General features: G+C 37.8%; 1 protein-coding gene across 3 annotated transcripts in view; it reads left to right on the top strand.

The window, feature by feature from the left end:
- The window catches only part of ZFPM2 (zinc finger protein, FOG family member 2), a 308,205-nt gene that overhangs the window by 182,364 nt on the left and 102,492 nt on the right, over positions 1-23,349 (top strand). For all 3 annotated transcript variants that reach the window (XM_036406843.2, XM_036406840.2, XM_036406842.2), the window contains one exon: positions 13,539-13,650. In XM_036406843.2, the coding sequence (XP_036262736.1) occupies positions 13,539-13,650 (112 nt within the window). The remainder of the gene's footprint in view (positions 1-13,538; positions 13,651-23,349) is intronic.

Genomic DNA, 23,349 nt, shown 5'->3' with positions numbered 1-23,349 from the left:
GAAGCAATACAATTATGAATTTCTTGAGGGGGAAAAAGGAGAGATAAGTGCACAGAAGTCAGCTAACACTGATGCATGGGTGGCTACAGCATGCAAAGGGTTAACAAGATTTTCATTTTAGATAGTTGCCGTAGTAACAATCAGAGAGCTCAGGCTGTATCTTTTCTATTTGTGGGAAATGTTTAGATTTACAGAGTAGCTCAGCTTATTATATATCTGCCTTGATTGCTGGATAAGGTTTGTTGATTAAAAACAGAATAAGATGCATTTTTATAATACTAAGGGAACCCACTGCCCCCTGCCTCTGCCTCCCATCACTCTTTGTCCAGATCTCTCTCAGCTCTCCCAGCACATGCCCGCTGCCCAAGGTGTGGCTGTAAATCAAGTTTCACTTGAACTTTCAAGGGGCAGGGATTTGATCTCCCTGAGCTGCATGGAGCAGGAGTGATTGGTCCTGAGCATCCCTTTTCTCCTTCCAGAGGCTGATGTGAACCTAAAGCCATGTCACCACCAGCTCTGGGTTTAAGCACTGCTTCTTTTGTTTGATGTTGTAGCTTGTGTTTACTTGTTCACCATCCACAGCTTACTAAAAGAAAGTTTGATCAAAGATCACTCTGCAGTGGAGGAGTGAAGAGGCAGATTTCCATCATCCAGCTGTTCTCCTCAGAATCAGCAGGAGCTATCAGAGGCTCTGCAGAGTGACCACCTCACTTCAATGTGCAAATAGGATCTGCCTTCTGAGAATCAGGCAATTGTTCATTTCCTTCCCTGAAAAGCTGAGAAGGCTTGTGGTGACCACAGCAGCACCTGTGCACAGTTTGTAGTAACCCTGAAGCCTGGAGGCTGCCACAGGAGAGCAATGCCCCGTGCTGATGGCAGCTTCACACCTCACCTGAAGGCTGATATCTCTTGGGAGCAGGGAAAAAGCCCTGCTCAGCTGGAAGGCCAGGTTCAAGTCTGCCTTGAGCAGCTGCTGCCACTTAGTGCCAAGTGATACAAGGTAGTTGTTTGAAACGGATATAGTGGCTGCAGTAGTGTGGCGTTTTAATGCCTAATTCTGTGATAAGAAGAGAAATTCTGGTATAAAGTTGTACTGGCTTGTGGGGTTTGATAGGCTGGTCTGCTCTGATTCTGCCAATTTCTAAAGCTTTTGCTCTTTGCAAGCTTGATTTACATTTGCTGCTTTGTGGTGTTAGGTTGCTTTCCTGGCTCCATAACACACAACTGAGGCTCTTTCTTTCCCTTTTGTTGGCTTCATTGGTATCTTGAAGTGCTAGGAACCATTGGAAGCTGTCTTTTTTTTTTTTTCTTTTTTTCTTTTTTCTTTCTCAGGTATCTGAAAATTCGTTCAAAAATTTTACTGGAAGGATAAAGGATTTGATTTTATTGGATTGGATTGGGTGTTCTTTGAAGCAGGGAAGACCTTCAAGGAAAAATTACCTTTTGGAATTAAGAAGTAGTTTTTTGTGAAACTGGCCTTAGCCAACAGTAGAATAGTTTTCTAATCACTTAAATTCAGTCTGGCATGTGGTCGTACTCAGCTTGACTCTTATTACCACTGTGAGTTTTCATTTCATACAGCAACAACAACAAAATTAACCTGACCCCTGTATAGGACCTGTGTGCAAATTTGTTGTTCTTTTTGATGCTCCCTACTTTTGAAAGTCAGCCCACTCCCACCTGAGAACCACTCCTTGGATTTGTGATCTTTACAGGTCTTTACAGATCTCTGCAGAGTCCTACAGGTCCCAAGGTGTCCTGTTAGAGACCACTGAGCTCCAGCACTGCTGGCCCGAAGTGGCTTTATCGATAAACTGGCAACTGACAAGAGCTTGATACCAGCAGTCTTCAGTCATAGATGTACCCATTTACTGCATTAATCAAATTCACATTGTGTTGTTTCTACACATGGAAGTGAATGAATCCATCAGCTCCCTTTTAGCAATCATCCTTTTATCAACACTGTCATTTAAACATAGGATACCAGCCTGTGTATATCCATCAGTACCAGAAATGAACTTTGGTTCATAGGGAAATTCTTGCTGCAAAGAATTTCAAAAAAATCAAATTTATTTCTTTCTGAAAGAAAGATCCTTTAAGTAAACTTGTCAAGCTTCTAGTTTCTTTGTCTATTGTTACTTATTTCAAGTGATAATGGGTTTTTTTTAGTTCCCTAAAATATGTTAGTATGGGAGGGGTTTGGGCTTTGTTCATTTTTATTTTCAAGTTTTAAACATAGCACTGGGTCCCTATCTCCCTTTTACCCCTTCTTTTATGTGTAAATGTTTCATAACTATCTGTATGAAATTTCCAAGTAAAATGCATATTCTTGGAACTGTTTTTCCTTATGGAAAGTCTTTTACCCTTAACTTCATTGTGTTCAAAACCAGAAGCCTGAAAACAGCATTCCTACAGTACTTCTTTGTTTCCAGATGTTAAGATCTATTATGCAATAGTAGAGTGCGTAATCATAATTATGCATTCATGATGATGCTTGTACTGGCTTAACTCAGGAATAGTGTGAGAAAGCTAATCTCGAAGCTACAGGCTGTTTTCCTGGACTTTAGATTCTCATCTGAGCTGTTTGTTGAGTTCTTACTGGAACCAGAGCCCTGTACTCACCAGTCCTGCTGCTGGATTCTCCATCTTTATCTCCAGTCCCAGTGAAGGACCTTCACCCATTCTTTTGAAACTTTTTTTTTTCATGGAAACTTGTGCAGTTGCAGTTCTTAGTCATGCTGCATATGATCAGTACACCGAAACAATTTAAACGAGAGCTGTGTTACACAACAATGTCATACCAACTACAAAATCCGAGGATACTTTAAATCTGTCATTGGGCATTTTGCGGAAATTTTAATTTTTGTGTGAGAACAGTGAAATAAAATCCTCACGCTTTTAGTCAGTGGGGAAAAAAATTGCCTCATTATGTGTAGCATGTTCTTCAACTGGAAGAAAGTAACTAACTGCTTGCAAGGTAAAGGTGCTGCTCTGCTCAGTTCATCTTCTTGGTCCAAGCTTTCTGAAATGATAGAGAAAATGCAAGCACCATGAATCTGTAATTTAGATCTGTGACAGATCATATTAAGAAAACATAGAATTTTGGAAAGTATTTTGTCTGTAGTCCTCAAATTAATCAATTACTTATTACCACTATTATTTATTTTAAAATCTATGCAATATTTGATGGTATAGAAAAAAATTTAAATCCCTAAAATACTGCAAAGCCATACCTTGAATATCTTTTCTTTTGAAGTCTTTTTTAATATTTTGAAGGGTTTTTCACTGATAATATTTGGGAAGGGGTTTTCAGAAAAAAAAAATTACATGAAAACACAAAGCAGAACTTATGAAAGTTTAACCACCTAAAGGAAATTTTACAACATTCCATTTTTGATATACTAGAAAAACAGAAATTATAAGTGAATAGATAATGACCAGATAATTCCAATTATTTGTAAACTTTTCTATCAGTATTACATATATAGTGTGTGTGTATGTAAAGTGAATTGCTTTACTCATTACTTGTGAACAAGAAAGCATAGAGTAATAATAGGAATCACTAAAGAAACCTTGTTTCATTTTTTTATACATAAACTGTCAAGTTTATGCAACAGTGTACCAACTAGCAACATAATTGCAGAAGACCATTTAAGTTTGTTTTTTTATGGACACAAGGAGCTGATTTTAAAGCCGTCCCTAAGAATATTGTCCTTGATTTTACATTATTCTGGGTGGGTGTTTCAATTTCTTCCATTTACTATCACGCTCGCTGGGGAAAAAATATCCTAGTGTCTGCTTAATAGTGATGGAATTTTCTACATAAGGATGTAAGGAGGAATTAGGTTTTACCTCATAATTATATATTAAATCAGTGTTAAAATACAGTTGTAATCAAATCCTTTCATATCCCAAGGCCACACATTTGATACAGTACATTGGAAGGTCAGAATACTTAGCTGAGTATACACCCCTTGAGACTCAACAGATGTACAGATACGCAGCCTAATCCCAAAAATGCATTCATAAGTCTGGAAGATCAGAATTGAGCCTTAATTCTCTAAAGGACTGCCACAATGTTGTGTGGTCCTTTCATCCAAATTAGAATGATTCATTATGCCTAGTCCATTAGCACCATCAGGGATAGGTGTGGGCCATAAAATCTGCATTAGGATTTCTAAATATGTCAAGGATAATCTTAAAAGGAGATAAACTGGGATGTTTTAACCGAACTAAAAATAATTAATCAAAGTCACACATATAGGCTTCTGGTTGTTGAATCGTGTGTTAAACTTCTACCTTAAATGATTATTCTATCTTAACAAACGTAAAACTTCAGCAGAGGATTGCATGTTGGATTTATGCTCTTACTTTAAAGTACCACGTTTCCTCTAAGTAAAGAGATATATATAAACATCTAATAAAAGGACGCATAAAAATCTTTTATAATCCTCAAGAAAAACATAGATTCTTTTCTATTCCCCAATTCTATTTCGAATTAGAAGGGAATTTATATATAATATTTTGTGTGCATTCAGTGTGCGCACCAGTGAAGTTCAGATATTGTGTAATGCATCACCAAGAGAATTGTGCTGCAGTACCTACACCATTGAGTACAATGCCTTTGTATTGAATATGTATTTCATAAAGACCTCACAATATTCATTGGAAATTTAATCCTAATAGAGCTGCACTCGTTTATACAGTTAAAATATGGGACAAGCATATACAAAGAACTTTTTATTTTCTCTTTCTTTAAGGAGAAAGATAAAAAAGGAGAAATTAAAAAAAGTTATCTTTTACAACTGCTAAAGCATGACTTATTCACCATTTATGACAAAACCACTCACTTTCCTAAAGTTAAATACACAACCTGAGTTGCAGTTCCAAACAAAGTAATAAATATATATAATAAGCAGAATCTATAACTAGCTATTCTGTAGTTCTGTGTAATGGTTAATTTTTAGAAGGCTTTATGCATGTCTTTTATTTTTTTTTTTTTGTGTGTGTGTGTATTTTGAATGGATTCATGAAATCATGGAATCGTTTGGGTTGGAATGGGCCTTAAAGATCTTCAACTTCCAACCCCTCTCACTGGGGCAGGGACACCTTCCAGTAGACCAGGCTGCTCAGTCCCCTGTCCAGCCTGGCCTGGAACACTTCCAGATGTAGGGAATCTTGGGAATCTTACTGTTTGAGCAACCTGTGCCAGTGCCTTACCATTCTCACTGTGAAGCATTTCTTCCTTGTAGCTAATCTAAGCCTACTTTCCTTCAATTTAAAGCCTTTTCCCCTTGTCCTGTCATTACCCCTTTTTATATTCCTTAGATAAAAATAAACATATGACTCATGAAATTTGGACTTCTCTAAAAGGTGATTTAAATCATCCATTCCAGGATTAAAAAAAGTATAGCAAAAAAAACCCCACAAAGTTTCTCTAAACTAGAAATTATTCAGTACCACTCTAAACTGGAGATACAGCAATCATTTTGGGTGGCTTTGGTGTAAATAGCTAGACCATGGGACCAGGCAGAATTAATTCATATGCAATATAAATTACTTCATGTCTTCTGGAAAAACCTCTGTAACTGTCCCCTTGATCATCTGAAATACCTATTGTCACATTAACTGCCCCCAAGCCCAAAGGATACTTGTGCAAAGTGAGAGTCCAATTGTCAGGAGCTTACCAGGGACTGATGGTTTATCCCACAGTTTAGTCCATCAGCCTGTCCAGACTAAATTCGATGTTTGCAAAATTGCAGCTGAGCCATACTGAGCAGTGTGTTCATCTGTCTTATGTGAGAAGTGTTTGTCACAAGTGAAATAAGTTACATTCAAGCAAGTGCATTCAGAAAGTGTTCACTGGCAAATATCAACGTGGCTTCATTAGTAGAGAGATTAAATTCTTAGAGTACACAGTAATTTACAACAGTGAGGTTAACCCAGTAGGAAAAATGCGCTGATAATTCAGTGTGGAAGTGTGCAAGCAGCTCTGCATTATATCTTGTCTAAAGATAAGTTATATACTGTGTGATTTCATCGGTACAGGTGCATGTCATCTCTGAAATGGTATTATCCAAAGTATTCAACTTTATAGTACAGCAGGAAGGTTCAACACCCGTGGCAGATACCTGAACACTCTGACACACTGACAGTGCTCATGCTACCCACAGGTATCAACTCACCACAACAGAGATGATTCACTCAGAATTGTCAATTTTCAAAATATCCGCAGCACATTTTTTCTAATCACAGCACAAAATATGATTTCCTGCTTCTGGTCATTGTGTAAACACACAATACATGTATAGACTGCTTTCCCAAAGAAAAAAATTAACAGGAGAGAGAGTAAAAGGAAAAAACAGAATGAAAAAGTCAAGAGAGTGGTGGCAAAATACACTGCTATCCATTCCATGCTCTTTGAGAAAGGAAGTTATCTATACATAGTCAGGTATTTATAAAATGGGGAAAAGAAGAGGGAGGAAAGGGCAGGGGAACAGCAACTATGGGGTGAAGCCAGATGAAGGCTTTAGAGGAAGAAAGGACTGCAGTAGAAAGCCCATCAAGACAGAATGATGTGGCCAGTGGAAGATCACTGAGTGTTCAGAGATTCATTTTCCAACTTTTCCATTCCTGTTCCAATCAGTTGGTTGTCACCTCCTCCAGGACCACAGAAGCAATCACCATGACTCGGCTAGGTCCAGGTATTCCAGACTATGGATTTATTTAAAAGTGTTTAGAACTGGGGAAGAGTTTGAAGATGGGTTCCAAGGGTGTCCTGAATTAAAAAGAACAAATTGAAGTTGCTTTTGACAGCATTACTTTGTACCTAAATTACAATGACATTTGATTTTTGTTTATTTTACAGATTTGAAAAAATGCACTCTAGTTAGGTAAAATGAATTGAACCCCACGTTTAGCACACATTTAATTTGCATTAGGCAATCACATTTGATAGTAATAAAAGTTTTGAAATCATATTAAAATCCTGACAATTGTTGGAAAATATTAACATAACTAGGGGTGGGTTTTTTTGTTTTAATAATTTCTTTGGTCTGCTTTAGGTTTGTGGATGAAATGTACATAGTGATACATAGTGAAGTGTATGTTCAGTCTTGTCACTTGACAAGTGATGATTCCTTGGGGTAAACAGCAGGGTTTCTCAGTTGCAGGGAATCCCAGCTGTCTTTTAGGATTCCATCTGTGTGCACATTTCCCCCCCCCCTTTTTTTTTTTTTGTGTTTGAAACATTTAAAAAGGCTTTGGCTTGACCACAGCCTCTTCAACTATTACCAATATTTTTCTTCTACTATCACCAAAAAAAGATAGTTGGAAGTAGATACTTCTTTTCTTCATCACTAGTTTCATGGCCCATCACAAGTAACAATTTGTGCAGATCTACAGATTCTTGAACACTCTTCTGAAATCCTGGATCCCACAAGGTTGTAAAGTAGCAACTGAAACAGTTATTCAATGCTGTCTGAAGATTTAGGTGAAATTAACTTCATACATTATGTTGGTATCAGGTTTTCAAAGTTTGTGGGTTTGAGGGTTTTTTTTTTTAACCACAAGGACTAAGTATTGCAAAATTTCTTTTGCATTTAGTTCAAGTTTCAAGATCTTCCCTGAAAACATAGTGAGGGCTGTGAAATCTGAAATGCTGGTGCAACTGTAAGATTCCAGAGTGAGTGTTTCTAGCTGGAGACTGTCATGTCTTTGCTTTAATTAGTGATGTTGTCATCAGCATGGAAGCACAGCACTGAAAACCTCCTGACATCTCCAGTGTTGTATTAGTGGAAAGGAGTTGCCTCTGCATGTCTAGCAAAGAAAGCTGTGGCACTGTGAAGTGCTGCCACAGGCCTTGACTGGCAGGTGTTCCAGAAAAGCCCTTGAGATAAATATTCTTCCAAGACTGAATCCTCCTTGGAAAAAGATAAGAGTTTTCAGGGAAACCACAGGAAGTGAAAGACAGTCCAGCTGATTGCATACAAATGAACAACAAAATGGGGATCTCTGTCTGTCCATTGGGCTGTTTGGATGGGATTGTCTTACAGCTTCATGAACTTGTAATCAGTTATAAGGTAAAGAAATGCATTTAGACAGTCAGTGTGAGAGCTGATTAAATGGAGTTACCACTCTTTTTATTATTCAAAAACATCTTAAAGCAAATATTAATTAATCAGGGATAGTCTGAGACCTATACAGATATCTGTTATTGCACTGTCCAGAATGACCCTTAGGAGCCTTTCCCAACTGAATTGAGTTGATGAGCTTACAAAGTTTGCTGAATTGAGTATGGTGATCATCAAAGGTGAACTCAATCTCTCAAGAGGGGATGTTCTGCAGTTTCAGCATGTCAACCTTGTGATGATCCAATTGAATTTAAATTGAATTTCAAAGAAGAAACTTCTGTCAGTGTATTAACTGGTGTTTTGCTAGCCCAGACTCATATCTGAAGGCACCTGAGATATGTTTACAGCTCTACTCCCAGTACACTCTTGGTTTTAATTGACTATATAAACTAACTCTGCCAAGGGGGCATTGGAACTTTCTCCAAGGTCATGAAGATATTCTGGTAAAATTCTGTATCCTTCATGGGAACTCAGGTTCTTTGGAAGATTTAGGAAGAAAATCTATTTGCAGGAATCAAAATACAGTAAGTAAGAAACAAAGTGTTTGAGTATCAGTACATCTCCTTAAATAATGTTGAACACTTCTTGGAACACCATGCCTAGGACAGGATGGTCATGTCACAGTGACTTGCTGAATATGAGCTCAGTAGCACAGCTTCTGAAGAAACTGCTAGCACTGATCAGGCATTTGACATCAGAATTTCATAGACCTTGATCATGCTGTATTTTTCTTCAGCGTGGGGGTTTCCTCAAGTTTCTGCCAGGCCACACACATCATATGTTAGAAATCTTTGCAGGGAGGAGCCCATCTAATGTTACTTGTCAGCACTGATTCCATTTAGCAAGGGTGCACAACTATTTTCGGCTTACTGTGATGGCTATTTTTATCTCCATTAACCTCTTGACTGAATATAAACATTTATTGAGGGTTACCTCTCTTGTTTGTCCAGTTGTTTCAAAGGTTAGTGAAAAGTGGATGCCTGCCTGACCTCTTTTATCCTCATTAGCTAATTCTAATTGTTCCCTGAGAGATCACAGTTTTGACCCTGCTTGTCCTTGTCAAATTTGTCTAGTTATGGCATGAAAACATTAGCGGAAATTGCATCTTCAGGGAAACATTGCTCAAGTGTAGAATGTACAGTTACCTAGTGTAGAGCAGTGAACAATACTGTGGGTCTATGTTTGTGCCCTCATTTGAAAAATGTGAGGTAATTACTGTATGGCCCCATCTTACAGACACCCATGTTAGCAGATCCCCGTGATTATACTTAGGCAGCAGGGAGAATGTTTTGTAAGCTTTTGTGTAGTAGTTCTTTTGGAGGAAGAAATAAAATTATGTTTGGTTTCTGGAGTCTTATATGTAAACAGCTGCAATATTGTTGCTTCTGTATCAAGAAAGCTTTTTCCCTGTGTGTAAAAAGGTACATTTCTTAAGCTAGAGATATTCCTGCTAGTACTTTAAAAAAACCCAAACAAAAGTGTAAAGTAGGTAACACCTACCACCACTGTTTTGGGAATGACCAAGTCAATTTTGCAGTATGACAAATAAATCTTATGAATTACAGGATGATTTTCATAGAACTCTCTGAGAGCATGAACATGAACACTCAAGTAGGATGATGTCCCAAAGGTAAAAGAGCTGTCATGAAGAACATGTTGCCCTGCCAAGACTTTCTTCCGTGTCAAGCCAAGAAAGCCCTTTTTCATGTTCCTTGGTGGTTCTCAGCTGCAGTTGTGCCATTGAGACAAACGACCTGGCAGGTCTCAATTAGGTATCTCAAACAGACAGGTCCTGGGCTTCAGAGGTTGTAACCAGTCCCTTAAATTCCACAGGCACTTAGTGCAAATTAAAAAGCACTGGTGTAATGTGCTCAAAGCACGATATCCTGCTTTAGAAGCGGGTTGCCGCATTCTGCACCCGCTTCAGCTTTCAAATGGATTTAAAATGTAGCCTCAGGTATAGCGCATTGCAGTAGTCTAATCTTGAGGTGATAAAGGCATGACTGATTTAACCATAGCTTCTTGTTATCTTGGACTGGGGTCTTTTCATTTTAACCATTTTAAGGAAAAGGCCTTTCCTGAATCAGCAGGCTTGCTTCAGTTCTGACTATGTAATAAGGCACAACCAGAGCAAGATTCTCTCAGTGGTGAACACCTACGAATGTGTAAACCTCACAGGATGCCAGACCCCAAGAACTGCTGCCGTGGTCCTGACCTGCCTTACAGCTCACACAATATGACAGTAAGGCGCATCAAAGGGAAGCCACTGCTGGTATCCCTCAGTGGAGCTGCCAGGCTTTACAAGCAGCTGGGGTCTTGTGAAGTTTTGCTTTCATATTAAAATAAGTTTATTTACATATCTGTGCAGCTTGGGAGCAGAGCTATGGGAGAATGGGAAATTCTTTTGAGGTGTCCACCAGTTCTTCTGGGCTAGCAGAGCTGTGAGATGAAACACCCTGTTCCTCCTCCAGCCTATCTCTAGTGTTTAGAGACCACTTACAGCTGCAGAGCTGATTACAAGTTCAGCTGCCAAGCTGACCTGGAAGCTAATTTAGTGATAACCATGGAGTTCTTTAAGTTCCAAAAAAGCCCTGTAAATGGGAAATGGCAAAGCAGGCACAAATACTGACTGCTGGTGCTAAGTCTACCTGCTGCCCCCGCTGCTTCATCTCAGAAGGGATGAGGCCTGGGCCCCTCTCCTTGTCTGGAGAAAACTGGGGCAGTGGCCTGGGACTAAGCCTACCACTTACTAAAGGAGAAATTAATCTCCATGAGAAAGTCAAACGGTATCTCTGTATCTCATTCTTCCTCAGCAGTATATGGTTAAGTATAATCCTTTCCCAGGACATATTATTTGTCCTGTCTATGTAGATAAACTATTGCCCAGCACAAGAAGATCCTGATATTATTTGAGGCTTTTTGATACCACCTTAATGCAGATAATACCCTTAGAGATGGAAGAGACACAATGAAATGTCAAACGTCTGGAAAAAAGTAAACCAGAAATAGGAATTAGATCTTGTGAAAATTAAATAGATGATCCCTTCTGCACTTAAAAGATAGAATTTTGGTTTGTTCTGTTTTTTTAACGTGGCCTCCAACTTTGGAAAAAAAACAAAACGAAGCCTTTTTTGAATGTCTTAATAATTTGTGGTGTACTTGGAAAAGTCTCCTAGCTGGATAATATTTCACTGTCTTTTGATTGTACTTGGGATTACCAGAGACTGAAAGCACATATAAGCACAAAAACTTGTTAAAGGCTTGACTGAAATGGCACTTGGAGAAATGCAGCAAGTATTGGAGTGTGTCCTGATCCTCCTCTTATGCATTATTGCTATGCAGCCATAGTTGCCAACATTCTTGCTACAGCTTGTATTCAATTTGGGTATGATTCTCAGCTGTGTGAGGAAAGCCACTCTAAATTGTTCCCGTGGCAGCCTTAGTACTGTTTTGGAGTAAATTGCAGTAAAGTTCAGGCTTTTCTATGATAGAAGATAGAGCTGTTACTTTACCTTTCATCTCATCTGTTGCATCTCTTTTTCAGTTCTTCCCTTTTTTCTGTCATTTTTTTCTATGTAGCCCATATGTATATGCTTTACACTGATTTAATAACTGACAATACCAGGCTTCTTGATAATTTACTTAGAAACTTAACTGAATTTTAAAAAAATAAAATTGTTTTGTTTACTGGTCAATTATTAATTAGAAATAAAGAATACTAGTGCATGCAGCTGGGTTGACTCTTTTAATACTCCATATAAGCAAAACATACTTTCTGCAACTTCCCACCAAAAAAAAAAAAAAGCAGCATTAGGAGTTGAGACATTGCATGTCTCTTGTTTCAGTATTTTTACACTAGATAGGTATATTTTTGCTAGATGTTACCTTCCTTTTTCCTAATTTCATTCATAATTTCTATTTGTTTTTTCCCAATACATAGGGAAGATTAATAATGTCAGGGGGTGCATATAGAAGTGTGACTTATGCACAAACATCTGTATGAAAAATGTAAAATCTGAAATGAAAATAAGTAAGATGTAGTGTACTTGACAAAACAGTATTACAGTCTAAACAGATAAAAATCCCACAAAAATATGAAGACCTGTGACATTTAATCTTTTTCTATCATCTTTATTAATATATTAATGTAATTATAGTAAATATATATTATTGATTTAATCTTATATAACTAAAATGTTTTAAGCAATATCTTGTTTTCAATAAATATTTTCAGGTATCGTTTATGAATGTAATATGTTCTGTTGTAACTGTTTTTATTCTTCACTGCATTTCTAGAATACTTACCAATAATAAATATTGGCAAAGCATCTGGAATGGCTATGAAAATAGGATTTTTTGTATCTTAAATTTTTTTGTTTTGGTCAGTAATACAGAATATTACAATAAAAACTAGGTTGAGACAACTAGAGAATTATTGCTGAGTATAAAAATAATTAAATTATCTTACAAAATGTCAGAATGTCTTGGACAGAACTAAATCCCAGAAAAAATAATTAAAAGTTACGTTGTGACTGTTTTACTTTGTACTCTCTTTTGTGGTTTTACTCTTGATACAGAGGAGAAGAACTGTCTTTGATAAAAGTCTAAGTGCCACATACTGACAAACTCAGAATTACCCACAGGATTTTTGCCATTTGATTAGTAAAAGGAGTTAAGTTTTAATAAATTTCAGGTCTCTGCCTTATTGCCTCAAGTAAAAAATCCCTAAGTATGGAGTCTGAAATACTGACAGGAGATGGTAAATTGCCTGCATGCCTTTCAGGTGTGATGATGTCATGCTTTACTTTTAAGTCTTTGATTGTATTAATACAACTTGTTTTATAGTCTTTTTGCAGTGAATCATTAGCATTTTAAGTATCTCAGGCATAATAAAATCACACATCAGCACATGGCAAAGGGAGAAAAAATTTCATTCTCCATTCAGAATAATTTCCTATGATAATACAAATGTTACCCAGGACAGATCTTTGAAATGGATACCAATTCTTTAAATTCTTTCCTGTCTGTTTCAGGAAATAGTGAGATCCCATTGATAATGAGGCACAATGTATCTAAAGTTCACTTCTAAACACTTGGCTCTTTGCTGTGAAAGTCATCTGCATTCCCTTTATAATTCTCAGCCACCAGAGATCTGTGTAATCTTGGAGATCTGATCCAATATCATTCGGAAAATCCTTGATAATAGTTTCACCATTCAATCAATGAAAGAACTAAAGCTTCCTGCTTGTACCTTCTTTAAAAAAAATCCTGAGGCAGGGGAATAAGACTTCGGCTTATGGGTTTCGAGATTTTGTTGTTTGCAAATAAAATGATTATTACCATTATTATTCAAGTTCTTAATCAAGGTGAACAAATGGCATCTGTTTGTTATCATCCTTCCTACAGAAGACAAAGGCTTCAGTCCCTATGGTACTGACTGCTGGCCCCAAGTGGCTGCTGGATGTGACTTGGCAAGGAGTAGAAGACAACAAAAACAACTGCATTGTGTACAGCAAAGGTAAACACAAAGTGATTTTTTTTCTTTACTTTCTTGTGTAAGCTACTGAGATAAATATGTACCTGTTGCATACTTGTTTAATATATAATTTATAAAATTAATGTCAGGTTTTGTTCCCATTTTTCTTCCATGTTCCGGTTTCGCCTTCTTTTTCTTTTAGTGATATAAAAAACCCACATGGTACCTGTGGTTTATTAAATGCTTTATAAACAATGAAGGACAACAGCTGGCATAAAACATACTATCCATTTATCTCTGAGAGTTAGTCCTCTGGGAAACATCAGTGAAACCTATACACTTTGAATAGGTGAATTCCTTTTGACATTTTTGTTTGGGCATACTGGATATCATTTCCCTATTTTACATTACGTTGTAGTCTACTAACTGAAATCCAGTTTCATATGAAGAATGAGAATTTGATTGAACTATGGAAAGACTTTATGTCATCATGGTAGCATAAGATAAATGGAACTGGATTTCAGGGTTGTTACCTCTGACATTCCAGTCTCTGTGTAGCAGCATGATGTGATGATGCTTCACTGGAGTGTATTGGTGAGTGGTAATGGATGTCACTTGTGTCTTACGTGAATTTTCAGATTTGTTCAAGTCAGTACAAGTTCTTACAAGGCTGCCTGCCAAAGATGCTTTATCTAACCCACCACATCTAAGAGCTCCTTTGGTTCAAGGTACGCAGGTTTTTGTCTTGCATCTCGAAACAGCACAAAGAGCCTTGGGTTCAGTCCATAGCACCATGGACTATGCACCACTCTGATGCAGTCACTCTAAAAGCTTTCTAAATGCAGCTACAGAATCATTACAATATGTTAAAAAAAAAAAAGAGAAACAAAACACCACTTGAATACATGGAACAAAAATAACTTAGTGTAGCTGTGTTTGGCATTTACCCTACAGATCAGGTTGCAAAACTATGACTTTTCTTCCTTGTATTTCAATCACCAATCTCAGCACTTTGTGAATACTTTAGAACATGCACTGTTCTTGTTTAATTTCTTTTAGGTTTTATTTCTAACCAAACAGACCTACTGAGATCAAAGATTTGTTTGCTGAGGCAACCTAGTGACCATTTCAGCATACAAGCATCCAGGCAAATAAGCACCCATATCAATATATTAACATACAAAAACACTAATCATAAGATCAAAGACTCCTAAAAACTTACTAGAAACAATTACAACTTGTTCCTATAATCATTGCAATTTATACACTTATAAGAGGATTGCCTTTAAACTGCCACAAGCCTTTGAAAGTTGAAACGCTGAAAACAGGGAATTTGCATGTTAAAAATGAGTCGCACACCAGGGTCTTATAAATTCTTTCTATTATAATTACAGAATGTCAACACATTCATTCTACAACCTGAAACACCTGCAGTACTAGAGAACTGGGCTCAGATCTAAAAAAGGTTGAGCTGCCCTCCCTTCACAGCTTGCTGATTGCAGCCCAAGTGGAAGAAGCAGCAAAGTATCAAACACACTGAAGCTTTTTGCATGAATCCAGAGCTGCATTCATAATGTATAATACTCATAATGAATACACACAGGCAAACTTTTCTGCAAAAACTTCTTAAGTAATGGGAACCTACTTTCACTCTAAAACATAGCTCCTACAAATTCCCATAGGATGATGTCTTATCAAGTATGATATTCTTTCTGTAGTTACAATAATACTTAGCACGTATTTACCAGTTGGATTTCCATCTTCAAAGTATTTTACAAGCATTAACTAATTCATTAGACAGTTTTCGTCCTGTCTGATTTATTCTATTGAAATACAACATTTTTTTTTCAAATAGTAAGGACTTGCTTCAGTTTGATGCAATCTGATTAACCCAAAATATTGGTATTTTCATTTAAAGGTGATGGATTTTGTTTCACTGATCATGCTGGTTATTTTAGTACTTGGTTAACAAGGTATGATGAGACAGTTGAACAGCACTCAAGGTAAATTCTAGCATCTCTACCACAGATGCATTATATGAGGATTAATTTGAGGATAAATACATGTTAAAAACCTGCTGCTTCACTAAACTAATGCAGGAAGTAAGTTGTAGATATGCTTTGCTTTCACTGTGTTCTGTTCCTCTCTGTGCTCTGAGGTGGCTGCTCTGTCGGTCATTAAGCATCTACCCTTGCCTTAAGCTCTGTTGGATTTTTGTACTAGAAAGATTGATTGGCTTGGATCACAAAACAATGTCAAATAGAAGATGGTAAAATAAATAAATAGAATGATATTTCTCCCTTCAATTTGTATCTCATCATTCCAGATTACATTTCTTTGATTTGTGTTAGCTTTCTGTCTCCTATAGTGCCATTACTTCTAATGAAACGGTGTCAGCTGGCATGTAGCTGTAATTTGATGTTATGTTGTAGTTGCATGTGTATAATTTTGTTAGTTTGCTTAGCAATACGTTGTTATTTCTGAAGGCAATTAGCTGAACAAATGTGTGGAATTGTCCATGTAGCAGATTTGGTCACCTGGGAGCTGTTTTCCATACTAAACTCATGATGAGATGAGTGGAGTAAATTGGCACATTTCTGAGATGAAGATAAGTTTAGAACTGGCTAACAGTACATAGTATTGGCTGATCAGTTGCTGACTCAGAAGCATATTTCCTTTTAGCTCATTACAGAGATATCTTTGAGAGCAGAATTTTCCCCAGATCCTTCAGGAGAACATAGGAATGTCAGTCTGATTTCCAATTCACTAGAGGCTGGGAGTACTCTAGTCACCCACATATTGCACACAGAATCGCAGGGACAGGAGCCTAGAGTGTAGGTTGTATTGAAAGAGAATTTGAGCTGGCTAAGTCCCTATTTGCCTTCAATACTCTCCTTCTCTGATTAAGATACTTATTTTCCCTAGGCAAACAAACAAAGCATATGTATGCATATATATATATGTGCATATTTATTTATTTTTTAATTTATTTATGATGCACACAAATGGGATTATATTTCTAAATTATTACAGTGCAATCACAAGTCATCTTCTATACAAATCTTTAGATAAAGAAAACATGTATTTATAATCACATTTCAGAGTACATCCAAAGTGAATAGCTATGGAATAAATATTCAGTACTTGAAATAAGTGCTATTCTAATTGTTCAGTTTAGTCTAGGATCACTACCTGTATTTTTTATAACTACATTTCCCCAATACTAGGACAAGTTAGAAAAGAGAAAAGCAGTTCATTAGGGATAGTTAATTATTATCCCATTTTACAAATTCTGATACAAGTTGGATATTCATGGCACATGCCATTATTCCATTCCATTCTCTTAAAGGAAGTTTTTACTACTGTAATTACATTCAAAAGGAATGCTGTTTTTGTTTTAATATTTATCGTGAAATTCTCTCTTGTTTCAAAAATGGACTTTCAGAAAGTCTATTCAGTAATTTGAGATATGTCCTAGAAACTGAGATTTAAGAGACAGATTTTATGAATTAAAGCTTATTTAGAAATAGATGTTCTTTAAAAGAAAAAGGCTTCAGTATAATTCAAGCAAGTTGCAGTGGTAGGAAGTATTAATGCATGAACTGTATCATCATTGCTACATTGTGTACTTTAGAAGCATTTTTGCCTAACAGAGTTGTGCAGCAGACCTGGAAAATCTCTAAGACCACAGTTAAGAGTCTCCCCACAAGCTAGGAGGGGGCCGGGATATTTATTTATTGCAAATCTTTCACTGGAACGGCAAGGATTTTAAAAAATAAATTATGACTGACCAGAATAGAAACAGTGTAAAAACCACAGTTGCACAGACTAAAAGCCATGCTCATGAAGAGACATTTTTCTAGATATTATTTAAGCTATTTATGTGAAATGTATGGATACTGTATGTTTAGTGGCATTGTTAAAACAGGGTGTCTGTACAAATATTTAGCTGTGAGAATTATAAAATCATAAGGCGATTAAGTTAGCTAGTTGTGAAATTCCAATATTGCTTTTTAAATGACTTCAGGATATAGGAGGTGCTAAGGTTATTATCTGTTATCAGGAATACAGCAGAATTGTACGACTGGATAATAACTAAACAACTGACACAATGTAAAATTACATTATCAGTGTGTTAAAACAAAATTGCGCCCTAAAGGAGTCTACATGCCAGCTCAGAGCTGCAGTGTAATTATGCTTAACTCTGATAATTAAAATACAACGGAGATCAACAGAATCATTTTCATTAAGAAAATTATTAATGATGGTGGTATAACAGTAATTGATTGCAGAGCACCACAGGATAACTCTGTGCAGGAAAGCCAACATGTGTAACGTGTGTCTGGGCCGGTCGGGTTGCGTTGCGTCCCACTGAGCATGCTGCTGGCCAGGTGGCAGCCGTGGGGCACGGCTCCTGCTGCAAATCCTAATTTAGGAAATGATGGCTTTGCAGGCTGCCCCTTGGAGGGACAGGGATGGGTGCTGGTGCCCGGGATGACGGGATGGGGTCGGGTATGGCTGCCAAAAGGGAGGTGGCTGCAGGCACTGACTCGCACATGTTTAAGCCAGCCGTCATCTCAGTTTGTGTGAGGCAGTGTTCGGTTTTGCATTTCCATTAGTGATTTACTGGTGTTATTTCCTCCTCTGCCTGGCCTCACTGAGTAGTTTATGCCCCTCGTTATTTCTGAGAGGATGCAGGAGGAGGAAGAGCCCGTCCTTGCCCCAGCACGGTTGCACAGGCACTGCGTGACATCTCCCTAAGTGATTCCACAGGGTGCTCCCGTTAATTGTGCTGGTGGTGCGGACACAGGATACTGAGTGCCATAAAAAGCCTCTGTCTCTCTGTAAGTGAAATCACAGTCGGTGCCCACTGAGTGACTATAACAAAATCCTTGCTAGGGAGGATGTTGCCTAAGGGTGAGATCCGAGAATTGTCATTTTCTTTGATGAACAAAAAAACGGGGAGCGGGGGGAGGGAATTTCGGGGGAGTGCTGCTCCACACAGCTAAGGAATAGGTCCTTGCTCAAACAGATGTGGCTTTTGAAAGCTGCCCAAAAAAGTCTATTCTCCAATCACAATACAGAAGAAACCTGCTAGGGTGGATTTACAGAACGATATTAGTTAAAATGACAGCTGCCCACGTTGAAATTGTGTCATGTAGTTAATTTATTAATAGAAGCTTGAGGAAAGGCAGCACAGAGGAGAGGGCAGGGCAGAAGTTAGGGCTGGAGGCAGAGGGCTGTGCTCGACCCTTCTGGGGCTTCCACTGGCTGCTGAGCCCCATAATTCACATAAAGAAAGTCAGTAAACACATAACTGGTTGCTTATTTCACTGATACTGGGGCAGCTTATTTAGCTGATGTATGTGTCATGTACTGAAAATACGAGCATTGTAAAAGGGTTATATAAAACCACTAGGAAAAATTGAAGGCAGTTTTTAATTAATTTTGCTAATTTAAAGTAAACATTCTAATTTATAACGTAGAGGAAAAGTCACTTGTTGCAACAGAAGGATACTTAAATTTTTGGTGACAGGATTATTTTTCTTGATTGTTCTGTAAGATCCTTGATACCATGTTTTCCCTAGCAAGAGTTTTCAGCTAGCATATACTTTTTTTTCCTCTGCAACTTCAGGCATGTAATGGTAAATTGCAGCACAGACATACAGAATCAGGGACCCTAATGAGACAGAGGTCAAACGCCATCAGAAGTTTAAACACTGCTGCATTAGAATATGAGTATAATTTGGTTTGGGTCAGAAAACAAGTTGTTTAGTAGGCCAAAGGTTAACTTAGGGCATATATTTTAGATTGCAAGGGGCCTTTTTCCCACATACTATTAAAAAGCAAATTGAGTAAATTTACTAAGTCTGTTCCACCTGGAGAGTTAGAAAACTGCAGCATCTGCTGTCCTACAGGATGCCTCCATTAGCTATACAATGTGCTGAAGCCTTTGGTGGTGCTAAAGGTTTTTGTTTCTTCTTTGAATTCACTGACAAAAAAAATCTGAGTTTTTAAGAGAACACATGTGACATCCTAATATCTAAGGTCTGTGGAAGAGCTTGTTTTGATTTCATTTACACAATGAAAAATTGCAAAGTATTTCTCAAGAGAAGTATAATATATATGCATAATGCTTCCATAGAATAATATGTAGGCATTAGGCATATATATTATTAGAGAATAATATATCTGCATTCACAATCATTGGAAGAAAATGTGGGTACAGACGTAAGGGCATGATTGGTAAGTGGATGTTGGGCTCCCTGTTTGGTTTTACAGGGTTGTTGAGAAAGTGGGATGCCAAATGTCACTGTTATGAGTGAAAGTATTGCAAATCAGTCTTGGTAATTTCCTTGCTGGACACAGAAGGAGAAAATATTTTGCCTCCATCACTAGTGGTTCTTATGGCTTGTTGATGGCAGTCACAGTGTTGTGGACTTCAGACACCATTCAGCTTCAAAGAACTCACAGAGCAGGACTGTACTTTTTCCTCATTTTATTTTTACCTTTGTAAATAGAGCCAGTGAGGTATTTCCTGCTTTAGGGAGTTAGAGTTCAGGGCCTTGTATATTTTATTAATATCAACAAAAAAAAAGTTATTTTATGCAGCTTTATGGATATGCATATAATAGCACACTGTATATTATTACATGCCCTTTAAATTCTAAGCATATAGAATTTAAAGGGCATGTAATAATATACAGTGCATATAATATATATACGTAATATACACATGATATAAAGGGAAGATGACAAGAAATACCAGAGTACAACTAAATTTCCGCTTCTAATATGAAAATGCTTTTATTCATTATTAGTGCATTTCATTTACATAGCAGCCAAATTATATGTATGAGTTGTTCTTATATGTATATTGATTTGGATCTTTTTTCTTATATTCTTACCACTTACTGTGTCATGTATTTCATAGTTCAAACTTGGAATTATTTTTCATTTGAGGAGATGAGGAAATAGGAGAATACTGACATGATTTGCATGGAATTATGTATTTTGCACTGAAGCTATAAAAAGCTGTAAACTGAATCTAAAACACACCTATGACAGCATGCTCAGGATGGAAAAGAAGCCCAGTCTGCACTTCACACTGTGACCAAATGAAAAGAAACATTGCTTCATACACTGAGACCACTGGCAACAATAAACGCAAGCAGAGTGCAGAGATTTTTTTTTCAATGTATGTAGTTCTCCCTCATTTTTCTAAGTCACTTGCAGTAGAATCAGTCATTTAGAATTTTTTTAAGAAAAATGTTGTCATTATTTTCAGGATACGAAATATAGGCTAAATGTGTCTTATTTTTAATTATTTTTTTAGCCATTATGCTCAGTAACTATTGAGGACTGCAATAACCTTGTGACCCCTGGGTACCATTACCTCTGTCATCTTCCCTACAAAGCAAGAGGGAAGAAAAAGCCCCAAATTTGCTGAGCCACACATTTCAAGTTGTCGACAGCCCCATCCACAAGAAAACAGAAGAAAATATATATGCACTCTGTCCTGTCAAAAGGCTTTCACCTTATCTTGAGAGACTGTCAGGGCAGGAACATCATGGAATGGACAGGAGTCTATTAAATTAATAAGCTGCTGGATGGTGTCTGGAGAGTTATGATGCTCCATAAATCCAGTTTGATCATGGTGGACAAGGTTTAAATCTGCAGCCTCCTAATACACATCCAGGTCCTGGATTGGATTTTAAGTTTTGTACTGGAGACACAGAGATAGTCCTGTAGCTTGTGAATTAAGATTTATCATTTTTTCATACTTTTTTTTTTCCCCTATACTTCCTGACAAAAATGAAAACACCTTAGGGATCCTGGCAAATGTTACAGCTTGAAATGAAAGAGCTGTTGTCAAGGTGAAACCATGACCTAGAAGCCTAATATCAAACCTGGGTCATTCTTTGCAGGCAGCTCCATTGGTGCTGAGTATAAAATGTCTGTATGTGAGGAGACAGGGCTGGATTAATCTGCAGCCTGTTTTATGGTGAATCCTATTAAATACTTCTACTGTGTATTTGATACAAGACAAACTAATGGTGTACCATGTAAAAGGAAAAGCTGAAAAATGTTGAAATACATTCTTCCCCTGTTCCAGGTGGTTGTGTGTATAATGGACAGTGAGATGTGAGAGTTCTATGTCCCTTATTTCCAAATGGATTAAGCCTGGTGCTAATAAGAGAAGACCCTTCTGCAACATTCAAGGTGCCAAGCTCCCAGCAAAACCAGTGTGATGTGCAGCTATGACTTCCAAGTGGGTAGTGGAGCTGGGCTACCTGGAATGCAGCATTAAAATCATGTTGGATATGTTTAGTCTTCAGCAGCTTACCAGCAAGGCCATTATTAGGGCACAATGGGTGGAATTCAAGTGTTTCTTGGCCACTTAATTGATCTACAAGCCACTGATTTATTATTAGGTCCCTAAGCTCCTATTGCTCTTACTCTGGAGACTCCAGTAGGCGATTATTGTGCTTGCCTGCGCAGGCAATGGCAGAGCCAGCAGTTCTCTCTTCTCAAACTCTGTAGCCATATTTTGGATCCTGACTAATTTATTTATTGATGATACTTAGACTCTGTGTTAAAGCAATTTGTGTTCATTTTTGTTCTCATTGTTACTTTAGGAGCTAAAGGAGGCTTCCTGACATTAGAGAAGTCTAAAAAAAAAAAAGCTCTTCTGGAGTGTAGGTTTCCTAAAACAGAAAATGGGATCAAGATATAATCTTCAGTCATCCATACATTCATCTCCCTCCACCGTCTTTCAGGAATTGCTTAAGAACTGTAGCTAGAGATCATGTGTGACTGAATCCTGACCTCTCTATTGATCCTGGGGATCAATGTGTGTACTCTCCGATCCAAAGATCAATGTCAGCATTTCTCTCCTTCTCCCGTGGTGTTCCAGCACTGCCCACTAGGGTAGGCAGAGGCCACAAGGAGCAGGGCTGCCCAGCAGGGCACTCTGGTGCTGAGGCCAGCACTGCAGACCACGTCTGTTTTTCCTGGTGCAATGGAGATTGCACCCTGTTCTTTGAGGCAGGTTAGGATGTGGGTATAGTGAAGTGGGGAGAAGGGAGACTGAAGGTTATGGAAAGAACTCCAGCATGGCAGAAAATACAGGAGTCCCTCACTGCAGGTCTTGCACTTGAGGCAGGATGTTCCTGGTGCCTACAGGTGCCCTTCTTCTCACCAGCGCTGGGGCACCCCTCAGTCTGCCCAACTGAAGAAACTGAAGGAAGTGTGGAGAAGTTGCAACCTGCTTCAATATGTTTTTAATTTGTAAGGAATGAGTTTGTGTTACTACAAACACGGAGAGAACTTAGCAGCCTTTTTAACATGTAATTTCAGTGTTAAAAAAAACATGGAAAAAATTTGCTGTTTCAGATTTGCTTTTTTTCTTTCTTGTTTCAGTTTCATTCTGTCAGGGCATATGGGGCAATGTGGTGCTGACAACCAAAAATCCATGCTAGAGCATGGATTGTGATATTTGAAGCAAGCTGTGATGTTGAAGCAGATTTAGTAGAGATGTTCTGTAACTGAGTGGTGATGCACATGACTGAATTGGTTAGTGGCATCCAGAACCAAGGCTTGTTTCTGGAGCAGAAATTCCCTGTAAGATAATTTCCTGTGATAATATCATACTATGTAGGCATATATACTTGCATACATGCATACACATATATATAAACAGAAGTCAAAACCTCAGGCCTCTGTTAAACATCTCAGCCT

The sequence above is a fragment of the Molothrus ater genome, chromosome 1, assembly GCF_012460135.2.
Source record: "Molothrus ater isolate BHLD 08-10-18 breed brown headed cowbird chromosome 1, BPBGC_Mater_1.1, whole genome shotgun sequence".
NCBI classification, from domain to species: Eukaryota; Metazoa; Chordata; class Aves; order Passeriformes; family Icteridae; genus Molothrus; species Molothrus ater.
This window is presented reverse-complemented; position numbering and strand designations above follow the sequence as displayed.